Source organism: Nelumbo nucifera, chromosome 5 (assembly GCF_055504915.1).
Source record: "Nelumbo nucifera cultivar China Antique chromosome 5, China Antique-T2T, whole genome shotgun sequence".
Lineage (NCBI taxonomy): Eukaryota > Viridiplantae > Streptophyta > Magnoliopsida > Proteales > Nelumbonaceae > Nelumbo > Nelumbo nucifera.
This window is the reverse complement of record NC_142653.1, coordinates 76233739-76259395: the sequence shown is the minus strand read 5'-3', so window position 1 is coordinate 76259395 and position 25657 is coordinate 76233739. Positions and strand designations below refer to the sequence as shown.

The window sequence follows — 25657 nt, the reverse complement described above, 5'->3', positions numbered from 1 at the left end:
GGGGATGTGGTGTGTAGGGGTGGCAACGAGCCGAGCTTTTCACGAGTTATTCGAGCTCGACTCGACTTGGTTTCAGCCGAGTTCAAGCCCAATTTAGTGGCTCGATTATTAAACGAAACGCGCTCGAGCCTTTAGAGTTCGGCTCGTGAGGCTTGCGAACCGGCTCGAATATATATATATATATATATATATATATATATATATATATATTATAATTATTAATTATTATAATTCTTAATTTTTTAAATATAAAATAAAAAATTTTTATATATAATAAAATATAAAACGAGCCGAGCCAAGCCAAGCTCGAGCTTATGAACTTTTGACTCGAGCCGAGAGCTCGAGCTCAAGGTTCTGGCTTGAACCGAGCTCGAGCTCGAGATCGAACCTTGTAGATTAGTCTCGAGTCGAGCTCGAGCCTGGTACTATTCGGCTCGCCTCAGCTCGAATCCATCCCTAGTGGTGTGGGGCGTTGTGGGGCGGAGATGTGAACTCACCTAAATCAACTCTCCATCAGTCATTTGAAGGGTTATCTACTTCAGCCCCTTTAAATAACTTATTTGGAGCATTTCAAAACAGCTAAATCTTCACCTCAATTCTCTCAAAAAGACCTATAAAATGATTAACTATAGTCAGTTTGGAGTTGTTCGCCTTTCCATAAATTACTTATCTAGGTAAATGGTTCCCAGCAAATACTTACCTAGGTAAGTACATTTATCCATGTTCTTTTATTTTCCAAGTAAATAAGACAATGACTATTTTAACAATAAAAGTCTATTTTCTAAAGGGGCAATTGTGTCCCATTTAAGTATTGGCAACTTTCCCCCCAAGTGGGAAAGTTATTTACCCACCTAGGGAGATGGGTAAGTAATACCCAGGGAAAATTTATTTTCCCCTAGTCCCCACATAAATCTGAAAAAAGAACATGGGTTTACTTTCTTGGTCAATAGAAACCAAAATCCCATTGACCATATTTCCCCTCTCAAAATCCAAAAAACAAACACCCCCTAAGTACCCAACTACCCATTTGGGATGCTTTCACAAAGCAGCTTCTTGTGTTGCAAGATAGGCCCCACACGAAAAGTAACAAAGCCATGTTTGGTGAAAAACCCAGAAAAGCCGAACATATGCTTATATACATGAGCCAAGAAATCGACTTTCTGGTGAAGCTACCATTAATAATTTCTCTAAATCAGCTCAATGAACACAGTTCAATCAATGTTGAAGCCTTTCCAAACAGAAACCAAAATAACTAATAAGCTGTTCATGTGGAGCCCAACTCGAAAAACCATAAAGCTGCGCTTCACTCCAGCCTTTCCAAACAAAACAATAACACATGGAGTCCAATGCCCCAACAAAAGAGGAATGCCAAATCAAACTAAAATTAAAACATAGGAAGAATACTCTCGTGAGTCATGATTGATTTTTTATTTGTTTGTATATGTGTCAATTCTACCCACAAGAAAAATTGTTGTGGGAAGAGGATACAGAAGGGTAAAATTGACTTATGAAATCTTAATAAAAAAACATGTTTAAGTGAAAGTTGAAGAGAATGTAAGAAACTAAAATATGAAAGTTATTAACTTGTTTTCATGTTTCGTACCAAGGGAAAAATATTGGTTGACCCCGTTTGGCATGTCTTTTTGTGCAAACTGTCGGCTTTTTAAAAGTCTGGTAGTTCGCGTTTTTGTCTTTTCTTATTTAGTCGAGAAAAGATCCAACTGTCAAAAGACGTTATGCTGAAAAAAATGTTCGAACTCTGTTTTGAATGATTTTTGGGAAGCTTCAAATGGGGTTTTTTTGTTTTTCAACTCTTCTTCGTATAGAAAGACACGCTTTAACCAAATGGTCTTTAGGCTGTCAAAATCTTAATGCAAAAGCTCATTACAACTGTCAAAATTTTCAAAAGATCTATCAAAAAAGACTTGCCAAACGACCCTTTTTATTAACTATATAGAAAAAGGTTGAATTGAATATCAATATAAAATGCTCCTTATAAATATGGTAAAGAGAGGTGATGATCACATCTTCAGGCAATTGACCCTAAACAGACAAAAGCATGGCTAGCCACTCATTCAAACTATTCAAGTCCCAACTGGAGAAGTCAGATTAATATTGGAATGGTGGAGTAGGATGATACAAATCAGGATGGGAAGGCAAAGTGAGAATTATTGGGACAAGTTGGCATTTATTCTTTGGGGAAAAGTAGAATAAAGAAAAAGAAGCATAACATGTCAAATCCCCACACAACTAGTTGAGAATGCTTGGAATATGAATATATATAGGACAACATGTACAAATGGTAGATATTGAAATGGAAAGCTCTGATTAGAGAAAATGATCAATCAACCAACATGACAAGGAAAAACATAAAAGAAAAATGGCAATCAATGTGGTAGACGCAGCAAGAGAAGCCCATTTATTGGTAAGGTCAAGTGGAAAGGAAAGCAAGAGATACGACTCTAAATTAGTGATTAATAAGTTCTTTTAATAATTTATGGAACCATTTTTTTCCCTCTGGGTAATAGTGATTATGAGAGATAAGTTTTTTTTATTCAATTTTTATGAGTGGGTTTGTCGGTTTAATTTGGGTAGGAAGATATTAATGAATTTCTGCCTGTGATTGATGATGAATTAGATTGGGTAGGGAGAAATGGGGACAGAAATGGAATTGGTGGGTCCAGTCAGTTCAATTATTTGGTTGGTTAATGGCTGTGAACTGAAAGATATTTGAAGCTAGAGGTAGGTTTAGTTGGCCTAATAATAGAATGGGTTGAGGATTTATTGTTAGATCTCTTGATATGGTGTTGGTGTCCCCAGATTGTTGAATTTGTTTCCTAATATTCTTCTTAATATGAATTTAACATGGGAGTCTAATCTTCACCCTCTTATTTTTGTAACCTAAGGCCTAAACCTTTTAGGTTTTATTAAAAGTGACTTTTAGACACAATTAGATATAATTTGAGAAAATAGAATTATGAATAACTAGGCAATATTAATAAGATTTTATGCCAAATTAAAAAAAGAATTGACACTTGGAAGGGGAGGAATTAATTGAAGATCATAAGAGAGATTTTGTTGTATTGCTAGGGGTTGTATTTGAAGTGCTCTTAAAAGCAGTAGTGGCTGCCATACCTGCTTATACTATGTCTTACATTTTTTATCCCCAAGAGTGTATGTAAAAACCATGGAAAATTCGAAAGAAAATTTTGGTGGGTGAGCATAGAGAATCATAGGAATATTCATTGGGCTCAATGGAAAGTTCTAAGCAAAGCCTTCTAACTAGCAGGGAGATTCTTCAATAAGGAACTTGTTGCTCAGTAGACTCTAGAACAATGGTTAAAGAAAAGTTCAAAATATTGATACACCCGATATGCCGGTAGGGGCGTATCAGGCCATATTGATACTTTTTTTTTTCAAAATCGGTTCAGGAGGTGGTTTAAGGCTCCTCCACCCCCTGAATCGATCAAAACCCCGATACACCCCCTGTAGGGTAGTATTGGGGATTTCCCAAAACGATACGTATCGGCCAATACGGGCCGATATGTATTGATACTTTAAACCTTGGATTAAAGTTTGAGAGGACCCATGGATCCAAAAGCTACCGGGTTTCAAGATAATGGGGCCAAGATCAAATACACCCAATTTGGTTTGGGTTAAGGATCTCTTGATTCAAGGAGAAAGGAAATGGAATGAAAAGGCTCATAAGAGAAAACTTCGATGAAGGTACAGCAAAAAGTATTCTTAGTATAAATTTGGTTGAAGGCTTGTGGGAGTCCTTTAAACTATCGTGTAAACCAAGGCCAAATATATTCCTCTTTTGATGAATGGCTAGCTGCTTGGCTTGATAGATGTAACGTGGAGGACAGAAAAGATTTTATAATTGTGTTATCTTTCCTTATTCTATCATTCTATGGGTTATATTAAGGGTACAAATACATTAGATCATGATCCGATCCGATTCTATTTGGTCAAATTCAGATCACCCCTGTTTGGATCTTTGAATTGGATCAAATAATAAGATTCAATAAAAAATCAGATCGGATTCGGTTCACCCCCCTATCTGATCCAAGAAGATCCAATCCGATATATATTATATATTTATAAATATAAATATATATAATACATATATATATGTTATTTATTTATTTATAAATATATTTTTATAAATTTGTTATATTATTTATTTTTTATAAAAAAACTGTATATATATGATGAAAATAATTAAAAAATGCTTATACATTTTGTTTTTACTTTATTTAAATTAGTATATATTATTTTTCTTTTAATAATTTATTAATTTTTAAAGAAAACAAGTCAGATCGGATCAAATCCAAAGATCCGATTTACCGATAGGATTCGAATTCAAATCGAGTGTTATCAGATCCGATATGATCCGACATAAACAGTGTCGGATCCGAATTGATGTATCTTATGAAATACGAAAAATGTTTTCAATGTACATCCAAGGTTCAAAGTATCGACACATATCGGCCCGTATCATCCGATACCAAGGTTCAAAATATTGGAAACGCTATGCGTATCAGAAAGGTAAATTTAAGACGTATCGGGATACACCTTGGATACGCATGGATACGGATGAAAAATTAAGATACGCATGGAAATGCTATAAATACTATAATAAATCATAAATAAACATTAATATCACTAAATATAAGACATAAATGAGCTATTTATGCATAAAAATAACATGTTTTAGTGGGTTTTATGAAAAAAAGACATTATAATCAATAAACGGGAAGTCGGGAACAGAAACATACTATCTAATTATGGACATTATAGATCAAGTAATTATTTTGCATGTTTTATTCTAATTTTTAAAAACTAAATAATTATTTATTTTTATTCAAATAATTATTTTGAATGTTTTATTCTAAAATTTAAATTAAAATTAAGAAAAGTAAATATGTAACAAAAAATTGAATGGATTTATGGACATAATAGATGAAATAATTACTTTGCATATGTTATTCTAAAAATTAAAAAAATAAATATCAATGTTTTAAAACATAGAGGCGTTCCACTACCTAAAGCATAGTTTAGAATGCAAGAGGTGTAAACCTCTCGAACACAAGGAGGCCAAAGCTTCCTTAAGAGGAGGAAGGAGGAAGGGGGGATTTTATTTTATTTTTCTTTATCTTTAATAAAAAATTTTTATAATAAGAACAATAAAAATGCATAATAGTTGTTCTCGCCTCCGCTTCGACAAGACCCCCCTAACTCAAAAAAATAAATTGGGCTACATTAAAAAGGGGGACCGGGGGAGGGGGGTCTAGGGGGCGAAGCCCCCTAGCCAAAGGGGCAAGGGGCAAACCACTTTCTTTCCCCTTATCTTTTCTAACATTGGTTGAAAATGTAAAAGAAATTTGAAAAAACATTTATTTTCGCTCATTTTTTCACAACCTTGAAAAACTTATTGAATCTTGCAAATTTATAGATATTTTGGCAAATTTTTATAAAATTTGAGTCTTTAGAAAGGTTAAAAAGCTTTTTGAAGAGTTTGGGAAAGAAATAGGGCTTCTAAAATGGGTTTAGAAACCCTCTTTCGAAGGAAGTTTTATTGCAATTCCGCCATAATAAAATCGTATTGTATCGATCGATACGGTGCCAAAACACACCGATACTCAACGATACGGCCACGATACGGCATCGATACAATGAATAGATACGGCACATTCAATTTGGTACCATGTACCGTGCTGAAAACTTGCCGGAACAATACATATCAGCCAATACAGGTCGATACATGACGAAATTTTGAACCTCAACCAATACATATCATTCCGGGACCCCTCCGATACGCCCCTATAGTGGGTGTATCAGGGGTCTGACCGGTTCGGGGTAGAAGAGCCCTAAACCAGCTCCCCTGAACTGGTTTCAGAAAAAAAAATAAAAATAAAAAAAAAAAAAAACAGTATCAATTCGCTCGATACGCCCATTTGAACCTTGTGCACAGCTGTAGTGAGGTGGATAAACATGGGTACGAGATCCGAATTGATGTATCTTATGTGTATGCAAAGCATATTGCTATACCTTCCCTATAATACTCTGCATTTCTAATAGTTTGAAGTTCGAATATAATCCACAAGCAGCTCTCAATTTGAACTACAAGTAGAAAATAAATATTTTGGATGCAATTTATAACAAAAGGAAGAGTGAGAAATGGGCTTTATTTTGATTTTTCATGAAAAATAAAATAAATTACAGTTAACTTGATTAACCTTTATTACCAGAACCCGAATCAAGCATATACTGCATAGAGATAGGAAGTATAGTCCCCGGTTGCCATTTAAGCTTGGTTGTCGTGAAATAGGGACTCAAGAAGAGCATTCGAGTCCAAATGCACCGACATCGTAGTAGAAAATATATCCAGATCCGGACTCTCCCCCGTCCCAAAGAGATGGGGATCGAACAAGTGACCTATTTGGGCTTTTTTTTCCGCGGAGGTTGAAGGATGGATGAACAAGTAAAGCGCTGGTTAAACCGGTGAAAAATAACTAGTCAAGAAGCAAATTCAGGCATTTACAGCGGAATCCTGAAATGCAAGATGTCAAACAGAGATTATATCTGATTAGATGAATAACAGTAGCTAAAAAGATCAAACAGTGTCTGTTAAAATTACACGTACGTTGTGTGCATGGTTTTTTTTTTTTTACTTTCTACGTCCCCCTTACTGATTCCTCTCTCCTTTCTGTTTGCTTCAGAGTTTTCTCTAGGAGCAGAGATGGAGGAACCTGAAATGGTGCCATGGAAGAGAGCAGAGAAATAGGTAAGAGGAAACTTAATCTTCTGATTCCACGCCTTGTCCCTTTAGGTGCAAATGCTTTTCCCTCTTCTGGAATTCTGTCAATCCCTTGCCACTGCCGGTCACACCAACCTTGCCCCTAGGATCATCTGGAGACTTGAAGATACTCTCACGTTTGCGCCCCGAGAAGAATCCAATCTAAGGAGTTAAAAAATGTAAAATTATTAACATTAGATTTTCCTCTTGACAAGTAAACGAAGAAAGTCCTACTACTTTAGAACCTTAGCGATGCACAACAATATTAATTGGGAAAAGATTGCTCACAAAAGATCAAAAGCAGATCATGATGATGAAGCATCAAGAAAACTTGCCATGAGAAATACTCTGAATATTCTCACAACACATTTTAAGAGAAAGAATAGCAAGAACCAAGAAATCCTATAGCATAGAATCAGAGATTCTCACATGCACACACGCACATCTATCATGCACGGATATAAATGCCAACAAGGGCACTGATATGGGAAGCAGGAATGATACCACTGTATTTCCTAAAATCCCAGACGTGGGTGCTGGTAAGGATGTCACACAATATTCTCCCATCATGCTTTTAAATCTTTTTTTTTTTTTCTTTTTGAAGCTAAATGACATTTTTCAAGACTTGGTATCCCATCAAATTTAATTAAATATTCAAACACTTGCAGATTTTTATAACATGATTTCTGTCTATGAAATCATCTGACTAAATGCTAGAGGTTTGCCAATACATTCATGACTGATGTGCTTAAAAATACCTTCTTAGCACGGCCTTTGGTTGTCTGGAATTGCTGCCATGCATTCTGTCTCTTATTTTGTGTGACCTCAAGTTGCTCAAGTCGGACTTTCGACTTAAAGGCATGTATCTTCTTTCGCTTAGCAGCTTTCTGAAAACACAAAAGTCAATCAGTTTCCATCTCCATGGATATTTGAAAATTAACAGGTCTAATAACAAGCCATTAAGAGAGAGAAATACAAGTGGGCGATCAAATAGATGTATCTTCCAAGCAGGAAGAAGAGATAATCAAGGAAGTAATTTCTCCCTCCTGAGGAGGATGGGTTATCAAGTCCTTGATCATGCCTATGTTGCATGCACAACAAAAGAACCAACCAAGGAACAATTATTAATTTAAAAACCATCCTCCATGAAGAAAATTCTTAGTTGAAGCCAAAAAAAAAAATAAAAAAAAAAGAAGAAAATTCTTAGTTAAATAAATGACTTAACTCTAACACCTAATAAGGCAAACCATCCTTCTGTTTAAGGAGGTAATAATCACAACCAATTGGAATAGTGCAAGGATGATATTTATCCAACCTAGAAGATGAAATATATTAATCCTACTCACCACATCATCTGGGTCATTAGGATCTATACGAAGCTTAGCTGGTATAAATCCTAGTTGAATAAATGGCTCAACTCTGACACCTAATAAGGCAAACCATCCTTCTGTTCAAGGAGGTAATAATCACAACCAATTCGAATAGTTTTGCAAGGATGACATTTATCCAACCTAGAAGATGAAGCATATTAATCCTACTCACCACATCTTCTGGGTCACTAGGATCTATACGAAGCTTTGCTGGTAAACTTCGTGATTGAAAATCAGCAACAGCAGATTGTGCAATTTTTCGTTTGATGGCCTGTTTTGTAGCTTCAGCTTCTCTCTCAGCTTCTAGCAAAGCATTTACTCCTTGGATTGGCCTTATATTGCTAGGATCAACCTGGAGAGCAATCATCAAAATTGTATTATATCATGCCTCTGATAGAAGTAAAATAAAAATAAGCAAAGAAAAGAAAAAAATGAGAAGCACTAAGACTACAAAATAATGAAATTCACCCAAAAAAATGGTTCCATAGATTATACAAGTTACAGTGACTATAATAATGGGCATAATCAGAGAGCTTTCTCATATAAAAAGCCCAAGGCAACACGAAATGTTATCAGATGGCAGTCTTACCAAAACTTGAGAAGATCAAACTGTGCTTAAGAGTTCCATATTTAGCAGTCATTGCTAGAGATAATTTTTTGAATATTTTCTGTCAGAAAATATTTAAACAGACACTCACAAGTTTTCATATATCAGACGTCATATGATATTTGTTAGTGATACCAAAAAAAAAGACTTCATATGATATAGGACTTTGCAGGGAAGCAAGTGAAACACTTTTTTATCAGCAACAGAAAATAGGAATTTCATTAATTAGAATAAAAGGTATAACAAGAGGTTGTGAGACTAAAATCCAATTATAAATTGTCATAGCCCCTGTTGTTTCACTCCCATACATATTACATTTGAGCCCAAGACAGTTGTTGTCTAGTAACCCCTTGTTTTGTTAAACCGTCAGCCAAAAACCATTGGCTGATCTTTGTATCCACTGCATTTCTAACTGCATATTTCTTGAGAACCAATTTAAGTTTCTTATCTCATTTTTATATCTCCAGTTAGCATCACTGGTCTTCATCAACCAGCTAATAATCACTTTTGAGTCGCCTTCAATAATCAATTTATCAATTGCCATTTCTTTAGCCTTTTACACCCCAAACACTGCTGCCTTGAGCTCCACCCAGATAGAATCTCCTTCCCATATTGAGCTGAATACATTGCAATTAAAATTCCGTTCTCATTCCTATACTTCCCCTATTCCAGATGGACTAGGGTTTTCCATACTACTACCATCAAATTTGAGTCACCTCAAGTGGTAGTCTCCTGTCCTTCTATACCTTTGGTTTCTTAGATGAAGAGGTTCTGATTGCACCCCAATCAGTAAAAAAGCATTGTGAAATCTGAGAACAAATCCAATGTCTTCACCTAATGTGCTACTTTCACTGTGGCGCTTTCAATAATAGACTCCTTACTCCTTTCTTTCCCCTCAAAAATTCTTGTATTTCTCCATTGCAATGTCACTGAAAATGTGAGTCTGGTTATCTTTGAGAACCTCACTAGGTTTTCTCATCAAAGATTTTTTTATAAGCAACAGAAATCAGATTTCATTTATCAGTAAGGAAATCTACCTGCCAGTACAGAATGATAGCCCATGTACAACAACCAGCACAAGACCAGATACACCCCAAGAACCTTTTATCCTACTTGATGCGAGAGAGAGGAGAGAGTAATTGTAGAAAAGAAGAAAAAAAAAACTCTTTTATCCTTCTTTCTTTCAAGTTCTTCCTTGTTTAGGTTTTCAACTCTTCAAGGGTTCAACACAATGTCCACCGACTTTATCAAAAGCACTAACAAATAAGGGCATCCACCTAGACATTGCCTTGACAACTATGTTAGACAAACACCTTGCTGATACAAGTCATTTAGTCTTTGTGATGCCTTGACAACTACGGGCTTATGATCCCAAAAGAGGGATAATGAGGGATTTTTTGTGGAAACCAGGACAAAGTAAAAGAGAGCATTTAATCAAACGGGATACAATGTGCAAAAGCAAAAAGGAAGGTGGGCTTGGTTTGGGAAGAATAAAACTTAGGAATCCATCGCTGATGAGGAAACGGTTGTGGAGATATCCCTTAGATTCTGACAAACAGTGGCATACTTTTATCAAAAGCATCTATAGATAATGTCTAATGGGTGGGATGCAAGCAAGCTTGAAAACTAGAGCTTCATAGCCACTCCTTGAAAAGCCACAATCAATCTGGGAGAATCAAGGTTTGATGAGGGAAATAAAGAAACCTAGTTGTGGACAGAGACTGCAAAGTGGTTATCTCATGGTTGATTTCACAAAGTGTGATTCTAAGGAAATACAGGTTCTCAATCAGATAAACTTTGTTGTTTCAAAGAACTCTGAACTGCAAATGAACTTGCAGAAATACTGACAAAGCAAAAGCAAGAGTGGCAAAGCAGACAATGGTTTGGGTTGTCTAGAACTGGGGCTGAATTGTAAATTGTCTTGTACTCTTGTAATGAAAGAAAAAGAGTCGTTTTCTATATTTTTGGGGCTGACACTCTTGCTAAACAAGGGGTTAACAGGGATAACCTATTTTGGGCTGTTTTGTAATTGATATTTTCTGTATTTTTCATTAATGGCTAGTTTTAGCCTCTATTAAGAGTGAGGCTGCACCTCACGCCTCCCTCAGGGATGCTTGTAACAGCTTATCTTTTGATTAACGAGTTAACAGGGAAATGAGGAGAGGGGGTGGTGGAGATAAGAGTTCTTTTTTCCCCTTGTTTTGCAAGTGAATCAGCCATTGAGTTTGCTGATCTGCCTACCCACTGAACTCTGATTGTCATATTCCTTGTTAACCATTTAACCTTTTTTATAAGATCTTTAAAACCCCAAATCACAGTGTATGGAACCTTCAGCCAACCCACTATCACCTGGGAATCTCCTTCAATGATTAGATGCTCTATGCCTAGCTGATTTGCAAGCTGGATTCCTTGTACAGCAACAAGTAATTTGGCCCTTAACGAGTCTCCCACACCCGCAGGACCTGAGTACAAAGATATAATGTTACTATCTTTGTTTCTCAGCACTCCCATGCCTGAAGGTCCTGGATTTCCTTGGCTACTCCCATCAACGTTCAGCTTGATAAACTCCTCCCCTAGTGGCACCCATTTAACCCCATGCCTGTCCTTCCTGGTAGAAGTATTAGCCACTGCTAACCAGCTTCTCCATAGGTCATCAAAAGAGTATGCATCAAAGAGCTTTAGAGTTTTCAGCCACTGAATTTCCCTTGTCAGAATACATTCTTTAACTTCCGAGAAGCTCCTATCTTTTTCACAAAATATTATGGTGTTCCTTTCTTCCCAAACTGTCCACAACAAAGCTGCTCTTATGCACTTCCACATAATTCTCCCTCTCTGTGTGTCATCCAAACATAGACGGACTAAATAACAAGCTAGTATCAGATGGCAGGTTCCACCTACACTCAAACAACATAAGATTCCAATTCCATAAAGTTGTAGCAAAGGAGCAAGAGATCAGTAAGTGGTGACAGTCCTCATTCTGAGATTTACAAACAACACACCAATTAGGGGATAAGCACCAATTTGGTCTCTTTTGTAGGTTTCCAAAGGTATTAATCTTACCATAATAAACTTCCCAACAAAAAGCAACAATCTTTGGGGGAATGGGCCTAGTCCAAAATTCTTTAATTGGGAAATTCTGAGGTGCAAAAGTGGAACAAAGGGACATGGAGATAAGAGATTTCAAAAAAGACTTACAGGAAAAAGAGCCCAACTGACTAAGGGTCCACACTCTAGAATCTGAACCACCCTCCCCCGAACATACTGAACTCAACAGAAGAAGGAAAGCTAAGACATTGGAATTTTCAGATTCTCTCAATTTCTAGTGAAGTCAAGATTGAGGAAGAGCTGATAAAATCACAAATAGGTTCACCTTTGAAACTAGAAAGCTCAAAGAGAGAAGGAAAACCCTCCGAAAGGGGGGCTTCCCCTACCCACATACCCTCCCAAAATCTAATTTTCTGACCCAAAGCCAAATCATACCTTATGTGATTGACGAACACAGGAAGTTGTCATGGATAGCCTTCCAAGGAGCAGCCAGAGTAGCTCTATGTAAGCAGCCCACATCCCAACCATTATTTGACAGCCCATGGATACTTGAAATAACTCTAGCCACAACCTCTCATTTTCTTTAGGAAATCTCCAGAGCCATTTACTCAATAAGACCGAGTTCTTCAACTTAACATTTCCAATGCCCAAACCCCCCTCAATCTTCAAGACAGTTGAAGGAGGTGATCAAGTTGTTTGAACATATTTCTAAGTTGAAAATAAATTTCGAGATGAGTTGTGTGGCAGGAATAAATTTGGAGAAGGAGGAGTTAGAGAAAGTAGTAGAGTCTTTGGGTTGCCCAATAACTGCTTGGCTTGGCCCTTAAAATACCTTGAGATGCCACTAGGAGACAATCCGAAAGAAAGCATGTTTTGGAAACCAGTTGTAGAAAGGTGTTCTAAGATATAATTATCAAAAAAAAAAAGGTGTTCTAAGAGATTGGCTGCCTGGAAGAGAAATTAAGGGAAGGTAGAAAGGATCATTTGATCAAATGGGATGTAGTGTGTAAAAGTAAAGACCAAGGGGGTTTAGACATAGGGAACTTAAACAAGAAAAGTTCCTCTCTACTAGGTATATGGCTTTGGAGGTGGACCCAGGAGAGGGGAAGATTGTGGCAAGAGGTGATTGGTAGTATCCAAGGTTTTGCAGGCAATGGTTGGGATTCTAGGGTATCATCAATGGGCTACTTTGGCTTCTCCTCGGAAATCTATTTGTGGAGTGCTTCAATTCCTAAGCAAATCAGGTATGATGTTTGCTCTGGAGATAAGGTTATTTTTTGGAAGAACCTTTGGATTGGTAATTCAACCCTTAAAGATTAGTTCCCCTCTTTGTTTTCTCTTTCTTTGTGTAAAAAAGAACCTGTCTCTCACTTTGTTTACCTATTTGAGTTGATTGAGCTAAACTGGAACTTAGGGTTAAGAAGAAATTTAAGGGTCCTTGAATCAGAAAGGGCAACCTCGTTGTTGCAAATTCTTTATTGCGTTGCCCTAGATTTCTCTAAATCCGATGGTCAGATTTGGATTCCACACCCCAAAGGTCCTTTTTCTTGTGCCTCCTTTGCTTTCTTGTGTTCAGACCCAAACTCTCTTCCTTGCCCTGCTGATGAAACCTAGTCTAAACATATTCCTCCCAAGGTTGGGGCTTTGTGCTGGGAAGTTTTCCATGCGAAAATAAACACTTTGGATGTTTTGCAAAAAAGAAGACCTTTTATGTGCCTGTCCCCTAACTGGTGTACCTGTAAAGCAAGTGGAGAAAACTGCTACCATCTTCTGATATCCTACCCTTTTGTTGCTAGTCTCTGGGAAAAGCTTTTTGAACTTCTCGGTCGCAGGTGGAGCTTGCCTACTCAGATTAGAAGTCTCTTTGAACCAACATTCAGTTGGCCAAATACAAGGGGTAAAATTCTGTGGAGATGTATCAGGGCTGCATTGATTTGGACAGTGTGGGAGGAAAGGAATGGCAGAGTGTTCAATGATAAAGAAAGAAATAAGGAAACAGTTCTGGATTGCATCTTATATAGAGCTTTAATGTGGGCCAAGTCCCAAAAGTTATTTTCTGATTTCTCCTTTGATGATGCGGAGAAATTTGGAAGTTGTAGCTGGAAGTTCTGGACATGGGGTAAAACCTGTTGTGGGCTGGAAACCACCGGATGAAGGATTCATCAAACTGAACTTTGATGGCAGCAGCCTAGGGAACCCAGGCCCGGCTGGTATAGGGGGAGCTTTAGAAACTATGAAGGTCATGATGTTGTTGTGTTCTCAGGTCCAGTTGGAGTAGAGGACTCGGTTTTTGCAGAGTTCCAAGATGTCCTGCAAGGAGTACATATTGCTAGAGATATAAATTATGATAGACTGTTAATTGAAGGTGACTCTAAACTGGTAATAGGGTGGTTGAAGGAACCTGAAACTGTAATTTGGAAATACAAAGAATATTGAAAAGATTCAAGTGGCTGGTCAGAGATATGACAATTTCAATCCAATGGGAAAGGTGGTCAGCTAACAGGATGGCTGATTTCTTTGCAAAACAGGGGGTGCATAAGATTTGAGGAGTTGTGGGAGTCAAGTGGACTTTAGCACCATCCTGGAGTGCCTCTAGTGGAATCATAACTCTGTGGCAGGAGGAAACAATAGAATGCTTGGAAGAATTAGAGGGCAACTTCACTGTGCCAGTGTAATTAAAAAACCTGAATGGTGGATTTGTGTGGCAGCTGTGGCTACTGACTAATGTGTATGGCCCTAATTCATACAGGGAAAGAAACTTGACATGGGAAGAGTTGGCAGATATTAAGGGCTTGTGGGATGGAGCATGGTGCCTAGGTGGAGATTTTAATGTTATCAGATTTGTAGATGAGACTAAGGCAAAGGATAACAACAAGCATGAAGATATTTAATATGCTTATCGATTCTTTTGATCTCAAATAAATACCTTTAGGGCAGACAAACTATACTTGGTCCAACTTCCAAGAGACCCCCATTTGCTCTAAGCTCAATAGATTCCTTGTAACTCCTAATTGGGAAGAACATTGAAATTCCAATCATTGGCCTATTTGTTTATTTCAAGGAGGTAGGGTAGGGGGTTCAATTCCTTTTAGGTTTGAAAATATGTAGTTAACAGTCTCAGGGTTCCTACTTCCTACAAAAGGTCAAGGAGTGGTGGAAGGAGGAACAATCACAAGTAAAATGGCAAGGGAAGGGATTCTACAGGAAACTACACATATTGAATGCAAAAATTAAGGAGTGGAATAGAATGAACTTTGGAAAGTGGATGGGGGTCTAGGAATTGCTAATATCAATAAGAAAAAATTGGCTCTGTTTTGGAAATGGATATGGAGGTTTCCATTGGAAAATGAAAAAAGTGGTGGTAAGCATTCATGGACTTGCAGAGAATGGCTGGGATGTTGATATTATGCGCAACGCTACCCTTTTTTTATCAGCAAGCACAGAGCTACCCTTGTTTCTCCTTGGAAGGCCATACATTGCACTCTTCTGATGTTTCTTTCTCATGTCAGGCATTACCTTTCTTCCGGCAACAAGATTAATTTTTGGGAAGATTAATTTTTTTCTAGCAACTTAACCAACAAGATTAAGTTGGTTCTCTTCCAACTTTGCATCTTACCCCAGTCTAGTCTCATCAATCAGTACTATGTTGTCAGAAAACAAAAGCACATGGGACGACATAAAACCTCCTCTTGCAACTGCCTAATCAGCCCAATCATGACTAATGCAAAAAAATATGGACTAGGCGCTGACCCATACCGTCAAATCATTATAACCAGAGACCCATCCTCTCTCCCACTGTTGTTCTTACATTAGTCATTACCCCATCAAAGTATCATACATATCCGTAACAAGGTCAAGATAGCTGACAGCATAGTTGTCAAGGTGACGCCTAGGCAACAAGGCACCCTTGGAGGCTCGCCTCACCTAATCGCCAAGCAGTTTGAGCAGTGTTATAAAATACTTTTATATTCTTAAATTTTTGTGGTTATAATTATAAAATAAACATTATTAAACTAAAATATTCATTTTATGTTATACTAATTTCTTTTTATTATTCTCTTATTTTATATGTTTATTATTTTCTTATTCATTTTATGGATAATTATTAAAGAAATATGTTTATGGAACCTAGGGAACTACCCTAGGATAAAAACAAATCCATTGCCTAGGCGACTAGGCAACAAGGCACCCCCCTGTCGCCTAGCCTCGCCTTGGCACCTTGAAAACTATGGCTAATAGGGGCTACTTTGCTTCCCAAAGTCACCATGTTACCTCCCTAGAATTCTATCATAATGGTTTCATCAACTAAGCTTCATAATTTTAATGGCATCATTAATGAAAATCTTGATATGGAGCATGACTTTAATTAGAGGGAGAATTCATTGTTGACACATTATACTCCAAAATTCCATAATGATGGTGGCATCACAAAGAAAATACCCAATGATAAAATATCAATTTCAGGAGAACTAGGATGTATCTAGTATCTACTATTCAATAGTAACAGAAAGCACACCTCTTCTTTATTCCCCCATCCATCATAGCAGACATAATATCCATTTGGAGCAAGTGCCTCAATTGTTGCATCATACCTGGAGATTTAACTAATCAAACACATAAAAGAAAAAATGGTAAAACAAATGAAAAATAAAAAGAAAAGAGAAGTCATCAAGTTAGATCCTTCGTTGTATACATACCATTCCCCATCTTCACTCCAAACAGCTTGAACTTTTGTGCCAACAGGAAGCTTATCATATGATTCCGAGCTGTTGCTCAATGCCTACAAAAAAGGAGATCGTAAGCACTATGGGAAAGAGCGGAAAATTAAAACAAATAAACAAATAAACAAGTAAATAGAAAACATGTAGAAATAACAAAAGTTATAGATGCGTATGCATGGATGAAATAGTAGAATCTTTCTCAGCTTCTCCTACCTAGATTGCAATAGAACTATACAGAACATTAATACAATCTCGAGTTCCTAGAAGAAATGAACTTTGTCAAAAAAAAAAGACTTAGCAAAAGAACATAACCATGGGAGTGATCATAGCACATTTATTAATAGAAAAAGGAAGAACTCAAAATAATTACCATGTCATAATGAGAAGGCTCCTCAGACTGGTTCTGATGTGGAGATGCACCACCATCTGCCCCAGTATCCAATCCAGAAGACTCATTTTGCTTTGCAGTTGCAAAGAGTTCCTCTGTCAGTGCAATCACCTGTATCCCCACAATCTCACACAAGTAAGCCAAAAGAAAAAGAAAAGACTAATCCACTCACTCATTAAAAACCTAAACATTGATTTGAATTTCAAACTTAATCTCATCGTGAACATCTGAAATCAGGAGGGGGCAAGCAGGTAGGCCATCACGAAACATAACACCTGCACAGGAACCAAGATACAAGTGATGGGCATCTCGACAGAGCTGTGATTTGTTTTTTCTCGACATAGCTCCCATTTTTGGAATGTATGAGCTATGCTTTAATATGAACATGATCCTCACCTTTTCAAGACAAAAATAAAAAACAAAAACCTCGACGTGAATTCCTCAGCCATTACACAGCCAAATCATGCTGCCCTGCTTGAAAAACATAATGATGCCTTGAAAAAAACAAAGAAACAAGATGCGCTCTAAAACCAGAAATCCAAGTAATCACATAAGCTACAAATTTTAAACACTTTATGAAAAACAAAAAACAAAAAAAGCTTTAGATTTCTTTACAAAAAGTTTTTGAAGTCATTTTAGAACATGATATATTGCAGGAGCTCCACCAGAGACACTTAACAAATCTAAATAAATGAAAGTTAAAAGAAAATTCTAGAAAGAAAAGGAATATATAAAGAATTTATTTGAAGTAGCTAACCTCCTCAAGCTCCTTTTCCATGTCAGCATATTCAGAATTCCCAGGGTCATCAGCCAACAGTTTTCTAACCTGATTAAAGGGCGCAGGAGGGATTATTATACAAGTGAAGAAGAATGCAGTCAAGGATTTAAAACTGCAATAAAATAAAGCATATTGAAGTGATTTAATTTACAAAAGTACAAAAGCCAATGTGGAATAATACCACATTAGAAGTACAAAAATACATGAATACAATGTAGACAAAGTGCATATATTCTTAATTGACAAAGTAAATTGTAAAAATGGATTTCATCATTAGATCATAGCATGTAGAAATGCCCACCGCAGTAGATCTTTTGCAAGTGTATTCCAATAAACCTATTTGCTATCTTGTATGGCCCATGAACACGTGGCACACAAAAAAGACATTACGTTGCATTATAGAAAAGAAAAGTAGTCAATTAATAAATTGGGGGAAAAAAAACCTATGAGACTAAAAACTCTCCCAGGGTGACCTACGAATTTTGGTGTTCAAAACCCTAACTTCATGAAAGTGAGAACAAGACGTCGAGATAGATGCTTTCTAAGTTTTTCCTAGACGAAGGACAAGACTCCCTTGAAGATCACAGAAATGAATAGATGAAAATTCACTTTGAACAAGGTCTCAGAAACCCTAATTTCATATATTGCCATCAAAACCCTAATTTTTCAGATAACTCAGTCAAAACACGTTAAAAAGCCTCCAAGAGAAAAAGGTAGAAGATAGTTCATGACTTCAAACCAAGAACAAGAACAAAGAGCAGGAGAACCCAGGGCCTACGAAGAACTAAAAGCGCAGATTACGAGAATTCTTAAAAAGCATAAACCCTAATTCGGATTATAAAAGCGAAGCACAGGAGGAGGAAATCAGAAACACAAAACACAAAATCGAATCTAACACATGGAAACACAGTGCGTAAGAGTACTAATTAGAAAGAAAATTAAAAGAAAAGGAAAAAGAATACCTGTTGAAGCTGTTCCTTGTAAGTAGAAAGGTTTGAAGCAAGTTCATCGATGCTAAGCTCCTCGCTTCCTTGCATCCCTCTCTCTCTCTAACCTTGTCTCTTTCTAGCGGCCAACAAATAAGAATTGCAGGATGGAAGAGCGAAGGAAATGGGAGCAAATCAGAGAAGGCTTCGCAAATAACGTTTGCTTATCTCTGGAGAGGATTTTATGAGAGAGAGAAAACCGACGGCTGACTCATGACTGTTCCTTCGCACGTGAGAATGTGATGCAATTTAGAGCTGGGCCCGCCTTATGAATGGCCCTCCAATTTTAGGGCTGGTCCATCCACGATCACAAAGAAGACCAAAGTGGTTAAGTACGAGTAGGGGTGAGAAAAAAAATCGAAAAACCGAACGGACTGAAAAAACCAATCGAAATTGAATCGAAAAATTGGTTAATCAAATCGATTGGTTCGGTTTTGATTAGATATTTTTAAAAAATCGAAGGTATTAGTTCGGTTTTGATTAATCAATATAAAAAATCGGTGGTTAATTGAACCGACCGGTATACATATATTCTATATATCTTATATATTTATGTATATTATATATATATATATATATATTTATATATTATAAATTAATAAATATGCATTACATATATATATATATATTTATATTTATAATATATGATATATTATTTATTAATTAAAATATAATATTATATTTATAAATTTTTATAATATATATTATAAAAATTGAAAAACCGAAAAACTGACGAGTTGAACCGACGGTTAATCGAATCGGTCAACTAGTTAATCGATTGGTTTCGGTTACCTGTTTTCCAAAAACAAAAAACCGGTAGGACTGGTTCGGTCCTAACCGAAAAAGCCCTAACTGAAACCCAAACCGTGAGCACCCCTAAGTGCGAGAGCTGAGCCCTAGACCTAGTGCCCGTTTTGGAGGGCTTTCGAGTAGCAGCTTTGGCATTTCCAAGAGCCGAGAAAAGTCATAAAGTCGGTCAGCCTTGGTGGGTTGGTGCCTATTTGCATTGTTGAGAAAAAGGAGTCACAGAAACTTGGAGGAGAAGCTCTAAGGCATATACGAAGACATTGTCTTTAGAACATTATTTGCCCCCACTTAGTTTTATTGAGTTTGTTGTTAAGTTACAAGCAAATTTGTTTATAGGATACAATAAAACCTTAGGTGAGAATTTGCAACAAACAATGTTGAAGAATTTCTGAAAAACCTTCTATAAGATAGTAATAGATTGAACTAAGAGAGACAATAATGAATTTTCGAAAAACTTGTGTTCATTTGCTTGATTCACATTCCGTAGGCTATATTTGGTGATTAAGTGGTTGTTAAAAAAACACAAGTACTTTTTAGAAGTGCTTATTTTAACAACCACTTAAGGTTGTTTGGTGACCCATTTGCCAAATCACTTATTATGTTTTTTAAGCACTTTTTTGGGTGGGGATGTTTGGTCAGCTACTTTCCCCGCAAATGTTTATATTGACACAAATGACAATTTTAGCCCGCACTTTACTCATACTTATAAACAATGATTTTTACATATTATAATATACATTTCAATGAAAAATCGCTATATCATGACACCTGAGAGCCCACGTGGGCCCACACGTAGAGCACTATGTGAATCCAATTAATAATAATAATAATAATAATAATAATGATGATGATGATGATAAATAATAATAATAATAATAATAACAATAATAATTTAACAAATATTGAATAGTATTTCCAAAAAGTACTTTCAAGGCGTAGTTTTCACAAAATACTTACAAAAAGCACTTTCAAGGTGCAATTTTCACAAAATACTTCTATAAAGTGTTTTTAAGGCATAGTTTTCATAAAATAGTTCCAAAAAGCACTTTCAAGGCATAGCTTTCACAAAATACTTCCAGAAAGCACTTTTGCAATTTTCTCAAAAAACTTTAGTAAGTGCTTTTAAGGCGTAGTTTTCACAAAATACTTATAGAAAACACTTTCAAGGTGCATTTTTCACAAAATACTTTCATAAAGTACTTTCAATGCATAGTTTTCACAAAATACTTCCAAAAAGCACTTTCAAGACATAGTTTTTACAAAATACTCCAAAAAGTGTTTTTAAGGCACAGTTTTTCACAAAATACTTCAATGAAGTATTTTTATGTCACAATTTTCACAAAATACTTTTAGAAAGTGTAATTAAATAGAAGTATTCACAAAACTACTTTCATGTCCATGTTCATTTAATGTGCCCTAAAGTAACATAAAAGTGTGGATATTTATAAAATTGCATCTCAATTGGACATGTACAACATGCCCAGTGTAATTACTCCAATTACCAGAACACACATGGATGCCTAGTACACATAGGTTAATCCGGATGCATCAGTCATTTTAGACAACCGATAGTTGAAGAATCATATAAAGCCATGAAATAATGGAATTGACAATCTGCTTCTTCGTATGTTTTATATGAGCAAAACACTGCACCACTGTACCGGTGGACCAACAAGTTGCATTCGGCTCAGGTATCGCATTTACCTGGGTGACGACCAATGAACACTACATAGTATTTCCTATCAGCCATTAATGACTTGTAATGAGAGAATATATACTATCAACAACTAGATTAACATAAAGTATCCAAAACACAAAGTTCCTAAATACAATAAAGTCAAATACATCCACATTTGATGCATAATGTTTATCAAATACAAAAAAAAAACAAAGACCATGACCACCAACATGAGTTATGTTGACCTATGCCTCCTCAATGGTGGCTGAGTATGGTTAGCATATATTGCATCTGTAAGTTGTTGCCTAAGCAACAACATTTATTGTTGTTGATTCACACCACCAACAACAACCTCATCGAAATCTTCTCCATTTGTATCAGACGAAGGTTGAATTTCGATATCTTCATCATTCTCAAACTCATTAAACAGGGTGTCTATGCCCTAGTTGTCCCTAATGAAGTTGTGTATTGTCATGCAAACCACAACTATCAACCGTTGTGTTTCTTAATGGATAGCATGACATACACTCCGGGATAGGGAATCGAGCCTTCAACACACCAAACCTCCGCTCGAAGACACTTCTCAACGAGGCATGGGTATTATTGAAGTACTCTTCCTTGGTTGTAGGATGTCCTCCCCTTCGAAAATCAAGCAAATGGTATCGTATATTACGGTACGGTCCCATGTAGCCAGCAATGTTGGGGTACGCATTATCAACAACATAATACTTACCTAAGAATAAGAATGGGAATATGAATATTATTTTTGCACAAATTCAGATAATACGCAAGAAATTGCAACGTATGGAACTAGGGGTGACCATTTCAGCCAAGCCCGAGCCCACATCAGGCCTGCAAATTTTAGGGCCAGGCTTGGGCTTAATACTTCAAGACTGGCCCAGGCCCGACCCGACCCGCATATATTTAAACTTACACATTTTGTGTATAATGTATACGTATGTATACATGTTATTTTATATTAGACTAATATTTTATATATAAATATTATAACATGACATGTATAATTTATATTATATGTAATATTTTATATTATATAATGTATAAAATAAGTTTATATGCATCTTATGTCATTTAATATAAAATATTATAGATATGCAATGTTTTATATATGAAAGACATTGGCCTAAAATCAAGCTTGGCCCGGCCCGAGCCCGTGTAGACCTGGGCTAGGGCTTTTGTTTTAGGCATGGAACCTCAGGCCGGACCGAGCCCAGGCCTAAGCTATAGCCCTTATCATAAGTGCAAAGCCCGGCCCGACCCATGATCACCTCAATATGGAGCCATACCCTGTGGTGAATGCGGGAAATTATATTTCGAATTATGTACAACTTCTACAAATACGCGATAGTTATGTGCAATCCCCTCCCATCTAGGAAGGACAAATGTAAACCACATGTTGAAATCACACATGACCATTACATTTTGTGTGCAAGGCCCTTTTCTATGCCGGTACAGTGTCTACTTATCAGTAGGGACCCATGCTAATACGTGTGTCCCATCAATAGCCTCTATGCAATTTTACAAAAAAAAATGAACCCAATAGCTTTCAGTATCCATTTATGATGTAGTTTTAAAATGGGCTCATAGTGTGCAAATGCTACCTTGAAATATGGCCAATATTTTGGATTCTGACAAATGTGTGGATGCACAATGTTAAAGTTGGGGTGGGGGCATATTATTGACAATGGGAGTTTAATTATCGCCATCAGCATGTCATTGAAAAATCGATTAAATTGTCTCGCCGGAATATTGGAACCGTTCTTGCATCATCTGATTCCTTTCATTATGTCCAACAACATGAAGGAACATATTATTGACAATGAGAGTTTAACTATCGCCATCAGCATGTCATTGAAAAATCGATTAATCGTCTCGCCGGAATGTTGGAACCGTTATTGCATCATCTGATTCCTTTCATTATGTCCAACAACATGAAGGAACATATTATTGACAATGAGAGTTTAACTATTGCCATCAACATGTCATTGAAAAATCGACTAATCGTCTCGCCGGAATGTTGGAACCATTCTTGCATCATCCGATTCCTTTCATTATGTCCAACAACATGAAGGAAAATGGCTAATTGCTCCTCCACCAAAACATCTCAACTGTTTGTAATGAGGTCACTCTCTTTCAGAGTATTGCGCAGTTGTATAAATACATGCTTGTCCATATGACAAAGTTCATAGAACCGACAATCGTGCCATTCGATGAGAGATTTTGTGTACACCGCTCCAATGCAATCCATGGTGTGTTTGGGTTCTTTATGATACCCAAGTATCATACTAAAACTCACTTACCATAGAGGCAACCTCCATAATGCACTCGAACTCCTCATCAGTGTCCATCACCCCATTGTAAGGTGAGATACTATTGGAATCTAACTCAATATCCGATACTACCTCAATCTCCACTTTGGCTTCCATATCAATAGCCATCTCTTACGCTATCATGTAATTTAATAAAGACAAACAAAATTAATAATCATAGAATGGAAGACATAAATGCAAAAAAAAAACACACATTTAATTAACATTATAATGTAAATTAAGTCCAATGATAATAACCCTAGGACATACTTGTCAAAATAAAGAGTACTCAAGTTCTCAAATCTATATGACAAAAAAGAAGAAAACACAGATTGATGCAAACAAGTTTTACATGCAATCGGAGCGCTCATACAACTCTTTAATCATCTACAATTGTAAGGTAAGAGACCCAATCGCAATAAACAAGTCACGGAATTCACCATTCATGAACTGGAGACTAGCAAACATGAATATAAGATTCCCCTCCTCAATCTCAAGGATCTCATTTAGGAGGTTCATGCAACGTTCCATAAAACTTAGCCTCATGCTCTTTCCAACTCCATGAGCAGTTGATAGCTCAAATGTAGAGGCAATTCTTTCCAAATTCGTGTTGACCCATATAGCACTCGTTGTCTTCTTTCTCCTAATAGAGTTGCTACTCTCCCAATGTCTTTATGGACAACTCTATATGAGTGAGCGCTAGTTGGGCCCCTTTCAGCCTCCTGCATTGTTTCAGATGCACCCATGGGTGTCTCTGGATTATGGTGTAATTCCTCAATCATCTAGTCATCATCTATAATCGGTTGGGTTAACGGTACCACCTCCAGTAGTGCACCCTCATTCGGTGCCCAACTATTGTAACCGTGGGCAACTGTGCCACCAAATATGATGTCCAAATCTGTCGCATGAGGAAGACCCTTATGTTTAAACTGTGCCGCATTAGGGTATGTCTATCACACAAGTATATAACTATGTAAGGTTTTGCCTAACAAAATGATTAACCTATATGTTTATTGTTTTAAAATGCTAAATTACACCATACCTTCAGATAGTCATCCCAAAAGTCATCCCTAGCAGTGAATATTTCGTTTATTGGATCCCAACCCGAATCAGTATAGATCGGCAGTTTATGGAATATCTTTAACTCATTCTTTACTGCATCCTAATGATTATTCATTTATGTAGTTTTTCCTTGTTATCATGTTGAACTCCTGAATCACATTTGCCCATTCTTGTCTATCCAAGGTAGTATTGATTCAGTGGCCGCCAATGACTTGATTCAAGAATACGTCCACCCAAATTTTGTGCAATTTAAGAGTCCACATAGCCCGAGAGCTCCCCCAATTTTCCCTTGACTACTAGCCATAACCTACAAGTTATAATTATTGATGTAATAGTAATTATGTAATACTAATTATGTTAGTATTAACAATAAAATACCAATAAGAATTACAAAAAAATAAAATAGGATAATATTAAGTATACATGTTAATAATAAATCAAAAAAAAATTGGATTGTTCAAGAAAATATAAAAAACACCACCAATATTCTATTTAAAAAAATAAAATAGGATAATATTAATTATACATATTAATAAAAAACACCAATACCAATGAGAATTAAAAAAAATAAAATAGGATGGTACATATTTATAATAGTGTAACAAATGAAAATTCGGATTATTAAAAAAAAAACACAAAAAGATCACCAATAATAATGGGAATTTAAAGAAAAATAAAATAGGATAATATTAAGTATACATGTTAATAATAAATCAAAAAATGAAAATTTGGATTATTCAAGAAAATATAAAAAACACCACCAATATCCTATTTAAAAAATAAAATATGATAATATTAAGTATACATGTTAATAATAAATCAAAAAAATGAAATTTTGGATTATTCAAAAAATATAACAATTAATTAATTATTAATCACTAACTATTAATAATAACAATTAATTAATTAATAATTATTTATTTTTATGATTAAGTTATACATATAATTAATAATTAATATTATTATTAATGATTAATTAAAAATTAACACAAATAATTGATTAATTAATTAATAATAATTAATTATTGTTATGATTAATTATTAACTATTATTCATAATTAATTAACTGCTATTAATAATGAT

General features: G+C 36.0%; 1 protein-coding gene across 2 annotated transcripts; it reads right to left on the bottom strand.

Moving 5' to 3' along the window:
* Window positions 1-6133: 6133 nt before the first annotated feature.
* Window positions 6134-18865, bottom strand: LOC104593939 (nucleic acid binding/RNA binding protein). Of its 2 annotated transcripts, XR_016076342.1 has the most exons (9): window positions 18674-18865; window positions 17691-17759; window positions 16916-17044; window positions 16522-16604; window positions 16341-16416; window positions 8345-8524; window positions 7561-7689; window positions 6650-6964; window positions 6134-6556 (listed from the first exon to the last, which is right to left on the bottom strand). XR_016076342.1 is itself a non-coding variant. In XM_010254041.3 (8 exons), the coding sequence occupies exons 1-8, from the start codon at window positions 18746-18748 to the stop codon at window positions 6803-6805; spliced, it is 903 nt and encodes a 300-aa protein (XP_010252343.1). In that variant the 5' UTR covers window positions 18749-18865; the 3' UTR covers window positions 6558-6802. The 2 variants fall into 2 exon arrangements, 1 of the variants encoding a protein (XP_010252343.1); XM_010254041.3 differs by lacking the exon at window positions 6134-6556 and having other exon boundaries at window positions 6558-6964.
* Between the last annotated feature and the right edge of the window lie 6792 nt (window positions 18866-25657).

Bases quoted from the DNA above. Each gene is read 5' to 3' on its own strand.
- LOC104593939 (XM_010254041.3), bottom strand. From the start codon at position 18,748: ATGCAAGGAAGCGAGGAGCTTAGCATCGATGAACTTGCTTCAAACCTT. The intron at 8,525-16,340 runs GTGTGCTTTCTG...ATTGCTCTCCAG, and splicing joins GATGGGGGAATAAAGAAGAG to GTTGATCCTAGCAATATAAG. The intron at 6,965-7,560 runs GTATTTTTAAGC...TTAACTCCTTAG, and splicing joins CCAAAGGCCGTGCTAAGAAG to ATTGGATTCTTCTCGGGGCG.